Source organism: Pan troglodytes, chromosome 2, assembly GCF_028858775.2.
Source record: "Pan troglodytes isolate AG18354 chromosome 2, NHGRI_mPanTro3-v2.0_pri, whole genome shotgun sequence".
Classification (NCBI taxonomy): Eukaryota; Metazoa; Chordata; class Mammalia; order Primates; family Hominidae; genus Pan; species Pan troglodytes.
In genome coordinates, this window is record NC_086015.1 from 125,330,783 (window position 1) to 125,348,090 (window position 17,308).

General features: G+C 38.1%; 1 protein-coding gene across 2 annotated transcripts in view; it reads left to right on the forward strand.

Annotated features, from left to right (window-relative positions):
* The first annotated feature begins 4,160 nt into the window (after positions 1-4,160).
* Positions 4,161-17,308, forward strand: part of CD86 (CD86 molecule) — a 64,419-nt gene continuing 51,271 nt past the window's right edge. For both annotated transcript variants that reach the window (XM_526283.7, XM_016941744.4), the window contains exon 1: positions 4,161-4,302. In XM_526283.7, coding sequence (XP_526283.2) covers positions 4,289-4,302 — 14 coding nt within the window. In that variant the 5' untranslated portion in view covers positions 4,161-4,288. The remainder of the gene's footprint in view (positions 4,303-17,308) is intronic.

The window sequence follows — 17,308 nt, forward strand, 5'->3', positions numbered from 1 at the left end:
AAATGAGCTCTCCAACCCTTCTCTTTCTTGGACTGCTCTAATAGATATATTGGTACATTTGATGGTGTCCAATAAGTCTCTCAGGCTTTCTTTACTTATTTTCTTTGTTGCTATTTTTATTGTTCCTTTTTACTCCTCTGGATAATTTCAAATGACTTGTAACTGAATTGCTGATTATTTCTTCTGCTTGATCAAGTCTGCAGTTGAACCCCTCTAGTGAATTTTTTAGTTCAGTTAAAATTGCATTCTTCAGCTCCAAAATTTCTATTTGGTTCCTTTTAATATTTTCTATCCTTATTGAATTTCTCATTGGTTCATGCATCACTTTCCTGAACTCATTGAGCATCAATATGGTGGCTATTTAGAATTTTTTGTCAGATAATTCATATACCTCTGTTTCTTTAGGATCTGTTTCTGGAGACTTATTTTGTTTCTTTGACTTGACCATTTCTCGTTTCTTCATATTTCTTAGAACTTTGTGTTGGTATCTGCATATTAAAAAACAAAACAAACAAACAAACAACAACAACAACAACAACAAACCAGCCACTTCTTCCAGTCTTTACCAGCTGGCTTTGTACTGGGAAAGACCTTCATAATCTTTAGCCTGGCTAAAGATTCTGGGGACCTCTCAAACATTTTCTGTGGATACGTTTTCTCTGGGCTTGTGCACGTAGATTCCTAAGTAGAGAGATTTTCTGGCTTCTCTTTTTTAAGAGTTCATTATCTCTTGCTCCATCTGTTGTCTATCTTCTATAGTGTGTGTCCTCCAAAGTAGCAGCACACTGTCCAGCTCTTTTTTTTTTGTTCTTGGCAGCCCCTAGTCTTCTAGAGTATGTTAGACCTTCTCTGCCTTAAGTGGGGCTACGTGGAAACCAGTCCCTTTGGCAGCCCCTTGAAAAGCCAGAATTCTGGACACATGTTCTATTTTTCTCTTGCCCTCCTGAAGAAGAGGGCACTGAGCTGTATTGGCCTCTGCTGTGCCACAGGTCCTCTGAAATAGCATCATGCTATATAGCTCTTTGGTTTCTTTTCATGGGGCCCCAGGCATCTAGAGTATGCCAGTGATTCAAGACAGACAAGAAAGAAACCAATCCTATGGGCATCTCCCCATTTCCCCAAAAAGCAGGAATATTGGTTGCATGCTTCACTCTTTTCCATGTCCCCTAGGGATAGGCCACTGAACTGTATCAGTCTGAATCTGCTGTAGCAAGAACCCTCTAGGACAGCAATATATTACCCAGTATTTTTTTGTTCTCAGTGTCCCCCAGGCATCTAGAGTATGGTGGGTCCTATAAACTCTCTAAGACAGGTAAGACAGAAGCTAGTCCCTCAGGCAGCCCCCAAGAAAGTCAGAACTTTGGTTTTTTGTTGTTGTTGTTGTTTTGAGACGGAGTGTCGCTTCTTCGCCCAGGCTGGAGTGCAATGGCGCAATCTCGGCTCACTGCAACCTCCGCCTCCCGGGTTCAAGCAATTCTCCTGCCTCGGCCTTCCAAGTAGCCGGGAGGAATGTGCCAGCATGCCTGGCTAATTTTTGTATTTTTAGTAGAGATGGGGTTTCACCATGTTGACCGGACTGATCTCAAACTCCTGACCTCAAGTGATCCGCCTGCCTTGGCCTCCCAAAGTGCTGGGATTACAGGCATGAGCCACCGCGCCCGGCCAAAAAGTCAGAACTTTGGATATATGGTCTAGTCTTCTCATTTCTTCTTCAGGGAGAAGCCAAAAACTGGGAATTTCCTCCTAACCATGTGGCCCTGTGCCGAGAGGACAGACTATGGTGAGGGTATACCATGAATTTTCCTACTGGCTTCAGTGCAGTTGTTTTTTTTGCTCACCTAGTGTGATGTAGCCTCTTAGCCAGCTTCTGGATTTCTCACAAAAGGAATTGGTCTGTGTATAGTTAAGTTAGTGTCTCTGTGGGAGGGAGCACAGGCTGGGGTTTCTCATTCTGCCATCTTGCTGACGTTCACTGTGGTTTTGATTTGCATTTCCCTAATGAGTAGTGGTTTTGAGCACATTTTCATGTGATATTGGCCATTTCTATATCTTCCTTGAAGAAATGTCTGTTCAACTCTTTTGCCTACTTTTTAATTGTTTGTTGTTTCTTCTGCAAAGTTGTAGGAGTTTTTTTAATCATATATTCTGGATATCAATCCCTAAACATTTATTGTTTTAAGGAAATAAATTTTGAGATAATTTGTTATATGGCAATGGATAACTAATAAATACTAAAAACTCCTAAATGTATATACTAAATATATTAATTAGAAAATTGTAATATAAAAATATTAAAAGCTAAAACTGTCTGATATTAGGAAGATAATTTCACTACAATATATACCTTTTTTGTGTGTATGAGACACGGTCTCATTATGTTGCCCAAGATGGTCTCAAACTCCTGGGTTCAAGCAATCTTCCCACCTCAGCCTCCTGAGTAGCCAGGATTACAGATATGTGCCATTACAGCCAGCTTTCACAGTGTATACTTGATGTACTATTAATGTACTATTTAATGACTACTAAAAAGTTTATGATAACAGGAGAAAATTCTTATGCTATCTTAAATAAAAATTTGAGTGTATGCATTGATACCAAGAAATGGAAATTTGAGTGTGTATACTGCTACCAAGAAACTGAAAAATGACATCCCATACCTTTAATATTTAATATTTATAACAAATGAGGTTTACATGGATTTTTTTATCTCATCTTATTTCTGATGTGTCATGTACTTATAAATACTATTTTATTTGCACTCCTGCTCTGCAATAATTTTGAAGATAGATAACTTATATTATTGCTGTCTTCATTTTTTAAAATTCTCAAATCCAGATGAAATTATCAAAGTTGATAAAATAATCATTGTTCTATCTTCTTATTTGAAGATTATTAATTGTGTTGATTTTGCTTCCTTGCTCTAGTTAGCAGTGATGTCATCTGCTATTTTTAAACTTCCTTGAAATAATATATGTAATCTACTTCTAATAAGTTTTTCTTATTTAGCATTTTGGTCTAAACTAATTTATAATTATTTAGCCTTATTTCTCCATGTTTAACTTGCTTTAAAGCTCAGCACTGGTGTTTTAAGCCATGGCTTCTCCATTTTAAGGCTTTCTATTTTAATTCATTTATTATTCTGGAATATATCCTTAAATAATTTATTTAGGAAGGCTGTCTTGGTGGTGGTATTTCTGTTGCAGTTGTTGTTTTCTTGCCTGCTTGGTGACATATTTCTATTGACTTCACACTTAACTGGCATCTTATCTAGGTGGATAATGCTAATTCAAAATTCTGCAGATATTGTTCTGTTGTTTTTTGCCATTTAGGGTTGAATAAGATGCCAAGTTGTTTTTTGTTTCTCTATAGTCATTCTGTTTTCATTTTGTTTTTAGCTTTGCCTTTGGAATTTAAAATGTTCACAGTGATTTGTCTGGATGAGAATCGATTTTCATAACTTTTGCTTTGATACACTAAACAGTTTGAGTTCCTGGATGATGCCCATTTTAATTCATACGAGGAAATATCTTCTAGTATAGTTTCTGCTTGATTAATTCTATATTTGTCTCTTAGGGACATCTATTAATTTTATAATGCTGCCTTTTTTTCAGACTTCTGTTTCAGAATATTCGCTTTCATCAATGCAATCCTTGGCTATAGTAGGAATGAAATAATAAAAGCAGTAGCTTCTGTCTGCCCTCCTTGGTTATGCAGTCCTTACAGAACATCTCCCCATCTCCCACCCCCCACCCCAGCTCAGTGAAACTCTCCACACTTTGGTTGTGGAAATTGGCAGGGTTAGGTGGCTACTCACTCCCAATCCACAACCACAATAAATCACTTTTTATTATCTTACCAAAATCTGTAGAATGCCTCTTTATTCTATTTTGTTGCTGCGGAGGTTTGTTTTCTCTTTCTAATTATTTTATTTTCTAGGTTTTTTGAGGGAATTTCAAGAGGGGAGATTTTTTATTCAGGCTCATCTTAACGTCATGTCTGGAACTCAAGCTACTGAATTATATATTCTTTAATACATGTAGACCTACGTCAATGAATTTAAACTGCAAGGAAAGGGTTAAATTTCTTCCTCAAGTGTGGTCAAAATCTGTAGAGAAAAGAGGAACAGCTTCTCTTAAAGAAAGTTAGCTGGGTAGGTATACAGTCATTGCCGAGGAAGGCTTGCACAGGGTGAAAGCTTTGCTTCTCTGCTGCTGTAACAGGGACTAGCACAGACGCACGGATGAGTGGGGTTATTTCCAGATATTAGGTCACAGCAGAAGCAGCCAAAATGGATCCCCAGTGGTGAGTAATAATTCTTATTCTTTGCAGAGAAGTTATGAGTTGTGACTGCAGTGAAAGGCTGAGGTTGAAGACGGTGCTTTGATGTGTGTCCTTCACTTAGTTCCTAAGTGGAGAAGCTTTCTTTTTCTACAAAAGATCTTTGGCACATGAAGGCAAGAATTATTTGCAATGCCCAAAGCAGTTCATTGGTGGTAGTTATATATATTTTTAGGTGCCTAATTTTGGTTTTGTAAATCTGTTATTCAAATACTGAATGTTACAGTCATTGATTTTAGTGAAGAATCAGGAATTTTTAAAATATCTGCATAAGAATGACAAATAACAGGGAATACGTTTTTTGTCTACCAGGGTCAGTTTGGTCTGAGGGTGGAGGAATGAGATAGAGAAGGTAGAGGGAGAGAGATGAAGAAAAAGAAAGAGAAAAAAGAGGTATAAGGAGAAAATGCAAAACTCAGTTAATATGTCATAGTCAGGCCATGGGAGATTCTGGGCAGGGTTGGGTAGTGGAAGGAGGTAGAGTGATTAAATTAGTTACCATGTATTGAACATGCATGATGTGCTGGGTACTTTACTAGTGTTATTTCACTGAATTTTATTCTTCACAATGACTTTTGGAAAGACATCATCATTCTTTTTGACAGACGGGGTAACTGTGGCTTAAAAAACTTGCCCTAATTCACACTATTCATAAGGGGTAGAGCTAAAATCTTTCCTGCCCGCTTCGTGGTGCGCCAGAAGGTTTCTCCATGCTGTGGAGACTTCCTGGAAGGAGTCACACCCGCCCTTCTCTTGGGTGGTGGCAGCTGGCGCTAGTCACTATGTATTTATTTATTTATTTATTTATTTATTTTTAATTATTTATTTTTGAGACAGAGTCTCGCTCTTTCGCCAAGCTGGAGTGCAGTGGCTCAATCTCAGCTCACTGCAACCTCCGCCTCTCGGATTCAAACGATTCTCCTTCCTCAGTCTCCTGAGTAGCTGGGACTACAGGCGCGCGCCACCACGCCCGGCTAATTTTTGTATTTTTAGTAGAGACGGGGTTTCACCATGTTGGCCAGGATGGTCTCGATCTCTTGACCTTGTGATCTGCCCACCTTGGCCTCCCAAAGTGCTGGGATTACAGGCGTAAGCCACCGCGCACCCGGCCGTCACTATGTATTTATAATTACTGTTCTTTGAAAATCGAAGTAACATTCATCTACCCAGCGCTTACTGGTTTGAGAAAAAGCTTTGTTGCTTTTATTTCGGAAGATTAAAATTTAATTTTCCAGTAAAGATTCCTTTTGCTCCAGTGGAATTTTGAAGGGTTATACTTGTATGAAGAAAAAAAGAATTTCAAAATTTATAATTTTTGTGGTACCATAGAGGGGATACTACTTAATTATGCTAGCACTGTCTGCAAAGGTCTAAAAAACCATAGGCTGCTGTCTATATTGAACTTGTTAAGATTCCTTTTGTTTCACAGTGCCTGAAGATTGGTCATGAACCAGTAATAGCCATTAAACAATGTTTGCTCTCATAAGAGATGAAATAAATGCAAATTAAAACAACAGTGAAGTATCATTTTTTCTCTATCAAAGAGATAAATATTAAGTTTTAAAAAGCAAGCAATCAAGAATCCTCTATCTTGCTAAGAAGGGAGGATTATTTGTACCCTAGTTGCGCACTAGTGGTGATATCATCTTTCTGGATAATAATCTAGTGATACATATCAAAAGCCTTTAAAATGTATATGCCCTTTAACCAAGCAATTCACCTTTTAGGAATTTATCCTAAGATATAATAATACATGTTTGTAAAGTTTTAGTGATGGATATTTTTCTTGCTATTGTTTCTAATAAGGAAAATCTTAGAAACAATTTACATGTTTAAAAACAAGTGATTGGTTGATTATGGAACATCCATAATGGAATACCATGTAATTATTTAAAATTCCATTGTAGAACAATTCATAATGTGTTTAAAGGGGAAAAATGCAGAACGAACAGTGCTATCACTTTTATACATGATACATGTATACAAATAATATTAATCAGAAATATAGGTAGTTTGTATTTTCTACTGTGTGCTTTTCAGTTTGAATCCCATCTGTAGGCAGAAAAATAAAGTTAAATATTTAAGATTAAAAAAAAACAATAGCTGGTTTTTTTCAGAGAAGTAACCATCTAGTGATGTGTGATAATTTATAAGTTGTGAGATTCCATAGTTAGGGCTTTAGCCCTTTGCATTTATCTTTCTTCATCTCTTGAATCCTCTTCAAAATACACCCACTCTACCCATAACTCATTAGATCTTGAAAGGCATGTTCTGATAGAATTTTATATTTAGAACAGGCTGGAGCACTCTTTCCTTATTTTACAGAAGTGATTGCATGGCTCTCTAGGGTGAGTTGCATATTGAGAGGGAGGACAGTGCAGTGGCTAAATGGCCGCACATTGAAGCCAGGCTGCTGGGGTTTGAATACCAGTTCCCCAACTTCCTAGCTATGTGATTTTGGACAAGTTGCTTAACCATTGTAATTCCCAGTTTCATGTCTGTAAAATGGGAGTATGGTAATATGTCGTAAAGTAGTTGTGAGATTTTAATGAGATAATCCATATCCTGCTAAGTACTCAGGAATTGTTAGTAGTTTTTACTACTATTACTGTTTGGATTAAGAAACAGAGGAAAAGTGATTTGTCCAAGATTATACAACCACTTAATGGCATTACTAAGAACAGAATGGAGGAAGGTTTTTTCCAGCAGAAATGTTCAGTATCCTCTGAGCCTGGCAGGACAACCCCAAGTTGTGCTTTTGGGATGGAGGAGCTGATCTAAAACAAGCAGTACCCAGGACAAGGCCAGCCTCCAGGGAGTGACTGATGACAATGGGAAGCCAAATGGTAGAAAGGCAGGTGAAGTTAAGGAAACTGAGAGTCAACTTAGGAGCAGGAATGAAGCCTGGAGCAAAGAGCTAGTGCAAGAGAGAGCAGATGACTCAGAGACACTGGGGCTTTTGTAGGCCACCAGCTATGGGCTTCATGGGAGGTTAATGTGGTTTAAAGTCTCAAGGCCTGGGTAATTAAATAGACAAATGGGGTCTAGGTGCATGGGGGAATTTTAAGTATAGCTTTGAGAAGATGCCTAATGGGGAGTAATAATAGAGAATGAAGCTGGGTGGGGCCAGAACAAGGAGCCCACAGTCCAGGCATCCAGCTATGATCATCCTAAAGGAAAAGCCTAAGTTTGAAGAATCATAAACAAATAGAGACATGATAAAATTTACTTTAAAAAAATCCCCTGGCAGAAGAATGAAAACTGATTTGGAGTGACAAGGAGATCATTTAGGAGACTATTGGAGTAAGCCAAGGAGAAATGGTGAGGGCATGAAACCAGGGCAGTTATGGTGGGATCAGACAGGAGAGGATGCATTTAAGAGATATTTTAGCACCAGAATTGACAGAATTTGGTTTTTGACAGATGTAGACACTGGGAGAGGAGGAGAGATCTAAGTGCATAGTGGCATCCTTCACAAAATGGAAGGTATAGGAAACAGAGTGGGTTTGCGCCAGGCAGAGAGAAAAGACAGATGGTGAATTCCTTCTCTAACATGTTGAGTTTGAGGTGCCTCTGCAGCAGCTGGATAGAGATGTCCAAGCAGACAAGTAGATATTTAGGTGCAAGTTCAAAAAAGAGGGATGGCCTGGAATGCACATGAAGAGTCTTCTGCATAAGTATGGTTGACAGTTGAAATTCTCATTGTGGGTCAATTCAGTAGCAGAGAGGATGGAGGATTGAGAGGAAGCCAAGGACAGAACCTGGAAAACCTTGACATCTAAGGAGGGAGATGAGGAAGAAGAATCTACAATAGATACTAAGGAGGGGCTAGAGAGACTGGAGCAGCCCAGGAGAAAAGTGGTGTCATAGAAATCAAGTGGGCCTGTAGTCCCAGCTACTTGGGAGACTGAGGCACGAGAATAGCTTGAACCCGGGAGGCAGAGGTTGCAGTGAGCTGAGATGGCACCACGGCACTCCAGCCTGGGTGACAGAGTGAGACTCCGTCTCAAAAAAAAAAAAGAAAGAAATCAAGTGGGGAGATGGATGCAAGAAAGAGGAGAATGCATTCATGGAAACAGCATATTTACCAAGCTTTCCATGTTGAACACATGAGATGTGACATGAAAGGTAACTGTAGTGACTACATGTTAAGCGTTGAATTGTGGCTCCCTTAAAATTCATATGTTGAAATCCTAACTCCCAGGACTTCAGGATTTGATCATATTTGGAGATAGGGTCTTTACAGAGATAATAAAATTTAAATGAGGTCATTAGGGTGGGTCCTAATCCAAGACAATTGTTGTGCTTATTGTAAGGAAGGGAAACACACAGCGGAAAAGTGGTGTGAAGACACAGGGCGAAGACGGCCATCCACATACAAGCCAGGGAGAAAGGCTCGCAACAGATTCTTTCCTCACAACCTTCAGAAAGAACCAACCCTGTGGAAACCCTAAGTTTGGACTCCTGGCTTCCAGAAAAAAAATAAATTTTTGTTGTTTAAGCCACCCCAGTTTGTGGTACTTTGTTACCACAGCCCCAGCAAACTAATACACTTGATGAGAGTGCATACAGCCAGAGAAAGAAGCTGTGAATAAGTGCATCAGTGAGGAGGGAAAGAAACCAAAACAGGATTACATCACTTAAATTAAGAGTAGAAACATTTCACAAAGCAGAGTGTAGTCACAGGTCAAATTCTGCAGAAAGGCGAAGTAGGAGAATGACTGAAAATGTCAGTCCAGAGGCCCTCAGTGACCTTGACCTTTGCAGAACACTCCCAGTTGAGTGGAGGCAGTAGACTTTGGAGAGCTTGGAAAATGGAGGCAGCACAGATGGTCTCCTGCAGAAAGTCTGGTGATAAAATGAGACCTCCTCACGGGAGTAAACTCACCTCTGCTGTCGGTGGAAATAATCTGGAGCCAAGCCAGCCAGACCCGGAGTTCTTCCTTCCTCCATTTTAAAGGTTAAACAGAGCTGAGGTCAATGGCTCATGCCTGTAATCCCAGTGACTCAGGAGGCGGAGGTGGGAGGATGGCTTGAGGCGCGGAGTTCCGTTCAAGACCAGTCTGAGCAACATAGCGAGACTCCCATTCCTAAAAAAATTTTAATTTAAATTAAAAAAAAAGGCTAACCCAAAATAAAATCCAATACTTTATTTTTCCCACCCAAAACTAGTTTGGGAAGGATTTCTGGAAGAAAATATTTTTTGCAGTCATTTTACATGTTGGATTTTGAGTGCACATAACATACAGATTCTATTCTGTATTGTCAGTTCAGAGGCAAGTTGAGATTTGAGGCTTCGCAGAGGTAAAGCCTCTGGTGAATCTGGTGAGATAAAGAAGAAAACAAGCCCAAGAGGAATTTCAGGGATCATTTATAATTTACATCAATAAACAGAATGGGGAAAAAAACCCATTAGAGTTTGGAATAGAGAAGTATTAAAACACTTTCTTAGAAAGCTTTGAGTCGAAATTAATCTTTCTGTAGTGGCAGGAATATGATAAGCCAAACAACCCTAATGTCACAGCTCTATATTATTAGGTGTCAAATGAATCAGATTTGCACTAAAACATCAAGTAAAAATAAAAGGAATGAACATTTGGTTAAGTGAACCAATTAGTCAATACACACCAGAAAATGGTAAAACTGGATAAACCTAAAATACTCAACTACCTAGATTAATCAAGGCCAACCTAGATTATCACCCCAATATTACAACTATTTTCAACCAACTAAACAATAAATCTTTATCAAGAGCCTGATAGTTTAAGGTACTGTGATGAATACAAATGAAATTGCTGATACTTTTTTAAAGTCTATTTAGAAATAGAAACCCACAATTATGAAATGACAAAAACAATTAATGCAGTTAATAATTCAGTAATTGTTTTAAAAAGAAATAAACATGACAAAAAGTTCATTCTCACCAAATACTAAAGAAATGCCAATTCAAACACCAATGAGATATTTTCCTGTATCAGATTAGACAGTAAAACAAACAATCCAATCAGAAAAATGGGCAAAAGATATAAAAAGACATTTCCCCAAAGAAAATATACAGATGGTGAACAACCATATAAGATAGTCAACATCATTTGCCTTTATGAAAAAATTAAACCACTACCTACTTATAAAAATGGTTAAAATAATAAAAGATAATGACAACACCAAATGCTGGCAGGATGCAGAGAAACTGGATCATGCATACATTGCTTGTTGGGAATGTACAATGGTCAAGCCACTCTAGAAAACAGTTTGGCAGTTTCTTATAAAACCAAACATGCATTTAGTATATGACCCAGCAACTGCATTCTTGGGTTTTGATCCCAGAGAAATAAAAGCCTATGCTCCTGCAAAAATCAGTATATGAATATTTATACCAGCTTTATTCATAATAGTAAAAAACTGGGGAAAAAAGTCCCTCAGTGGGTGAATCGTAACACAAACTCTGTGCGCAAGATGTTACCACTGAAGGAAGCTGGGTGAAGGTACACAGGACTTCCCTGTACATTTTTTCAACTTCTTTTGAATCAATAATTATTTAAAAATGAAAAGTATAAAAAGTAAAAAAAAAAAAAACTAAAAATGTTCGTCTTCACTAAATATTAAAAAAAATGCCAATTCAAACACAAGATATTCTCCTTTTACAAATTAACAATTTATGTGGATTTTGGGAGGGTTGGGAGTAATCATGCTAATAAGTATGCAATAAGAGGATACTTTCATATACTACTGATTGTGGGAATATGAATGGGGAGAACATTTCTGGAAAGCAATATGTCAACAATATCAAGAGTCTTAAAAATGGTTGTACAAGCAGACACCCATTCTGGGCACTGCCAATTTCTCCATGTCCTTAGTACATTTTTTTTCAGTTCATTCAGCATCTTTGTTCCAGGCACTGTGCTAAACATTAAAAATACACCAAAGATGAGTATGAGTAAACATGATTTCTGTTCTCAAGAATTTCAGTTTTGTGGTAAATATATCAAAGGTGATTTTTTATAAGAGTTTTTTATAACAGGGTGTGACGTTTCATAGGAGCATGAAGGTAGCTGTTTCCTATTTGTCTGTAGGCAGTATGATGTCTTAGATAAATGCCAGGGTTTTGAGCTAGTTTGGTTGGTATCAAATAATAAGTAGTTAATAAATCATCTTCTATTTATTAGTGATATCACTTTGGGAAACCTATCAGCTTCCTGAACTTCAGTGTCCTCTGTAAGATGAGGCTACCAAGCACTTGCCAATGCCATGAGGAATATAACAATTTATAATGGACAGGAAGTCCTATGGATATAAGATATTTTAGGACTTGCATTCTTTGCTTTAAAATCTATTATTTCCTATATTTTTAATTGTCAGAGTTCTTTAGCTCTGCCTTTTCTGATTGATTTCCAGCAGATGGACTCTTACCTATAACCTAGAAGTTGCTATAGTAGACCTCCTAACTATAGATAAGAGAAGGGCATGCCAAATGCAGTTGAATCAGGTGAAAGTCAAGCAACAAAGCCACCTAAAATAAATTTTATGTAAGGTAGGGTGCCAAAATCATTAAAATAAAATTCTATTCTATAATAGTAATCATGTAAGTGCTTTCATGAAGTTGTCTATGAAATCTTTCTTTTTCGCTTTCTGGACTTCAAATATTTTAAGTTTGCTTTTCATTTACAAAGATTTTTTTGCTCATTAGTAATCATGAACTGTATTCAAACTTACACTTCTAATTCTAGAAGATATATAAACTACCATTTTTTAATTATAAAAATGTTTATATATCTTGCTTTAATAATTTCACCTCTAGGGATCTAGCTAGTTAAATAACAAGAGCTACGGAAACATATTTGTGCACCAAAATGTTTATTACATTATTTAATGTAATGAAAAATAAGAATCAACCTAAATAAGTAGAAGAATAGGTAAGTAAGTTAAAAATGAAGTTAATAATGACTCCTTAATGAGAGAAGACAACATAAGGCTACATACAGAATTGTAAAGAAAATAATCCACAGAATGTGTGTTTTATTTTGGTAAATGGTTCCTAAAACTAAGTAAGTACATAGAAAGAATTTTTTTTTTTTTTTTTTTTTTTAAGACAGAGTCTCACTCACTTTGTCCACCTAGGCTGGAGTGCAGTAGTGCAATCTCAGTTCACTGCAGCCTTCACCTCCCGGGTTCAGGACACGCCACCACACCCAGCTAATTTTCTTGTATTTTTAGTAGAGACACAGTTTCATCATGGGGCTGGTCTCAAACTCCTGACCTCAAGTGATCTGCCCACCTTGGCCTTCTAAAGTGCTGTATTATAGGTGTGACCCACCGCACCTGGCCTAGGAAGAATTTTAGAAAGAAAGCTCCATATCAGGAATTGAGAAGCTGGTGTTTTAATTGAGAATATATTTGCACAGAAAAATCTTGGCATAAATATTGGTTTACAAAACAAACAAACAAAGTAATGTTCTTTAATCTTGGATCAGGAGCTGCCCAACAACTCCAAAAAGTCAGCTCATGCAAAACCATCCAAGGACAGATGAATCAGCCAAACAAGAGAGAAAGGGGAAGGGAAAGTGTCTTTTCACAGGCAGCTTTTGAGGCAGTGCATAAACCATGCCTCTCCACCATCCAGACCAGACAGTTGTGACACAGGGTTGACAAAGCAGGACAACGAAAGGTAGCTGCTCCTAAGGTGGGGATGATGCTGGAGCAAGGGGGAGCACCAAGAGGGAAAAAAAAGCATAAAAATAAGATAGCATAGTAAAAAATAAGATAGTCATAGTAGTTACCTCTTGATTGGTGGGATTATGGAAATAGGGTTATTTCTTTGACTAAAATTGCCAGATCTTCAGTACAATTACATTGCTCTGCTGAGCAGGATGAAATCAAGTTGAAAAGTAATCTAGTAGTGAGGTATAGCCCGTATGCCACAAATGGCCAACATAGATCCTCAGATGACAGAAGTGAGTGATGCAGGCCTGTGGTTTATGTACAGCTCCATGACGTATGAATGGCAGAAGCTGTGTATGTCCACAGGCGAGCCCCATTTCAAGAAGTGCTTCTGGTCACCACTCTGTTGTCCTGTGTATAAGGAAGTGGTTCAGAACAGCCAAGTCTTATATTTCAAGAGGAGCCAGAAAGACAAACTTACCAGTGAAATCCTAATATTTATATAATAGCTCAATATCTGGAGGGGCTGGTTTGGTATAAATCACCAGTTTTACCTCTGACCTCTGTTAGTGCATCAGAGGTTCAGGAGAGAGTGAGAAAATTGTAAATGGAATATTTTAGGACTATTATATTGGGGCCCAGGCTGTAGTGAGTCAGAGCGAGAAAGTAGGGGGCTGAAACTATTTGACTATTAATTTATTCAATAAAGTTTTATTTAATGTTGGAAAGATGAAGATGAATCAGATAGAAATCCTGTTTAGAAGCTTCTATGGGAAGAGATATCACCATAGCTAATATGTGTTAGCCTCTAAAAGGAATTATGGCAAACTATATTGTATCATATATGATCTCATTTAATCATCATAACTGCAGGAGGTAAGTAGTATTATCCCTGATTTTCCATAAGTGAAAACTGAGTCTCGCTTAGTTACATAGCTGACAACACAACCAGGATTCCAAATGCCAGTCTGATTCCAGAGCCAAGCTATGAACAACCATGCTATATATTATGGCAGATCAGGGAAGGAAGACATTACTTCTAGCAGCAAGAAACATTTGTGGATGAAAAGATTTGAGCTTGGAGAGAGCTGTGTTGAGCCATGTCCAAAACAATTTCTGGCAACCATACGATAAAGGTAAAAGCCAGAGATTGAAAAGTAAAAGCTGGTGGACTAAAAATGGTCCATAGACAGAGAGTCATCAAAACAACAAAACAAAACAAAAACCTTAATCATAATTAATTGCCAATATTTCAAAAGTCTGGAGAATTCACATAAGTTTAGATTTCCAGCTCTTCTGGAGAATTAGAATATCTAGTAACAGTGTGCTAATAATCCCACATGGTAACAACTGGTGAATCTGGCAGAGGCTGCCCAGCTTCCAATGGTGTATAAGCTCTCCTCTTCCTATGCAACCTGCCTGCCTCATTTATATGAGCTGCTTGGATGCTGCAGATGCTTGAATCTAAGAGCTTTGGTCTGGAAAGTGAGGCCCTAACAAGGAAGAAGGAATAACCTATGGATCAAGGAGAACTGGGAGTCCAGAAATGAAGGTTATTTGTAAGTCTGGACCCAGCCATTCCACTCCTTTGAGGAGATAAGATTCTAAGGAAAAGGCCGTTTGCATTCTGCTCTCCAAGATCTCTGGGTGTTGGAAGAAACTGAATTGGGGGAGAGGGGGAAACTTGACTGGGGGCTCAATACAGACATGTAAATTTGAAGGAAAGAGAGAGTTTAGATGACAGGCAGTAGAAAAGTTAATGTGTCCATTCTATGGCTGACCCAAGATTCTGTTTCCAGAAGACCTCTCTGGCTTGTTAAGTGTTCATGGTTGCAGGGGAAAAGTTAGAAAAAAAGAAAAACAAGCCAAAACCCAGCTCCTTAAATGTTTCTAATTTTATTTTCAAACAATCAGGCAGAGTAATCCCTTTACACACTCTTCAGGCATTGGCTGAGGGTCCCAGTCAAGAACCATTCAGTTTTGGGGGCCTTAAGAAAAATATTTCCTACGATTAAAGGAACTTTGGACAGGTTATTACCTTCTTTGAGCCTCAGTTTCTTTGTCACTTAGAAGGTTCAATGGTTTCCACATTCTGAGGGTAAGGAATACGAGAGTGAATGAAGAAATATCAAGTGCATAGCTCAGAGCAGGAAGAAAGAAGTGACCAGGGACAAGGCTAAGAACTTACTCAAAAGGTGCCCAGCTGCTCAGCATTCTGTCCAAAAAAGGGACACTGACATCTCTCCAGCATTCTAACAGCAGTCACATAGCATTATCAGCTAGAAATGAAAACAGATTCAATTCTATATCCTGCTAAAAGCTTGAGGGTCGCACTAGCTGTGTGATCTTTGGCAGCTGGCCAAAACCCTCTGAAAGGCAGTTTCCTCACCTATAAATTTTTAAAAAATATTTATTGTGAAGATTAAATGAAGTAATGCATTTAAAATACTTAGGGTGCCTTAGAGTTCCAGCACAGTTCGTAGCTCATAGTAATCAGTTAATAGATATTGACTTTAATAAATAGATACTTAACTGAGCCTCCACCCTGGGCCTGTTACTATGCTAAGTACCAGGAGTGCAAAGGGAAATGAAACACGTTCCCCAAACTTGTGGAACTCAGAGCAGGCCAACTATATGAGTAGTAGATTTTTAACACGATGAGGAAACTGTTATAATGGAAAAATAAATAGTGTGAAGAGGGACTAAGGAAGATAAAGATATGGTGAAAAAAAGAGGGAAGGGTTCAGGCTCCAACTGTGGCATGATCTAGATCTGCAAGGAAGAGTAGAGAATTGCAGTAGAGAAAGCAGGGAAGACATTCCAGGCAGAAGAAACAGCTTCCACAGAGGTAAAGAAGGCAAAACGTTTTCAAAGGTTCTAGGGGTGGGGGATGGTGGGGAAGATGGTCACGGAATAGTGAATGGTTCAAGTGAAACTGTTGTATGGGTTGTGAGGGCAGTTTTATGGGTTGGGTGATAAAATCAGAAGAGAAAAATTGAATTCACGCTTTGAAAGGCCTTGTGTGTCTTGCTGAGAAGCGTGAACACTAACTCATGAGGAGTAAGGCATGGGTCTTTAAAGGAAGGAAGTTTCATAATCAAATTGTTTTCCATGAACGATAATGAAGGGAGCCAGCCACAAGGCTGTTGCAATCAATCGTCCAAACAAGAGGTGACAAAGACTCTAAAACTGGCCACCAATGAATTGAAAGTGGATGGTGAGGAAGAAAGAATACAGGGTGACATAAACACAATATGTAAAATCCAAGGTATGAAAATGGCCTGGTCCCTTCGTCCTTACCACAGTCATCCCAAGAGACCAAAACAAAAACACAGAAAATCTCTTTTAAAAATAATCTCTTTTGTTTGTATGCAAATAGGCCATCCACAGTGAAAATGCAACTCAAATGCAATATTTTATCTGCAGTCCACCAAATGCAAAGATCAAATTGGTTTACAAATGCTGTCCTTCTTAAAAATTCCAACTCCTCACATTGAAACTGTAGCCAGCTAGTGCAAGTTAAGATTGTTTGCAATCTTAAATAAGATTTGAGTAAAGCTGAAATTGAGACACTTTTCAAAAGAGGCCATCCCTTACTCACATTGCTGAAGAGTAGAAAGAATGACACCTTCTTTTATCAGAAAATTTCTTTCAGGGAGTAATGCCTCTTGTGTGGTGGCAGACCCTTCAAGTCTTCCAGATAAAGCATGTGATGGAAGTAGCAGGGAGCTGCAAAAATTGCAACTCTATGATTCTGCATCACCGACTTGAAAACTACAAGCCCAGGTTGACAAATGTACATTTTAAGTGTTCAGAGAAGTCTTAAGTGCCTTGCTTTGGTCACAAAGATGCCACAGGGAAGTAAGTTTTTGAATGTGCAGTGCCCCGTCCCCAGCTCTGTTGTGAAATGGAAACTTTAAAAAAAAAATCACTGATTTAAAAAACCACTGGTTTTGTTTTTTAACAAGTTTAGTCATATTGCCTGTGTTCTATATACCCCAATCTATTTTATTTTACTTTGTAGTGTACATTTAATTTATACTCAAATAAATATTTTACATAAGGTGCTTTCACGGATCTTCATGCTTCCCTAAATATTAAATATGCTGCCCATTTGTTAAAATGTGTTAGTTTTGTTATGTATTATATCCCTTCCCCTGCACACATAGAAAAAAAAATATGAACTTAACCTTCAAGCAAGTTTTACGTTTAGAATATTACCTCATTTTATTTCTTCTAACTGAGGTTATAAAGAAAATGGCAAATGTCATGTGCTTTGTAAAGAAATGACAGTTTCTCAGAATATGTAAAT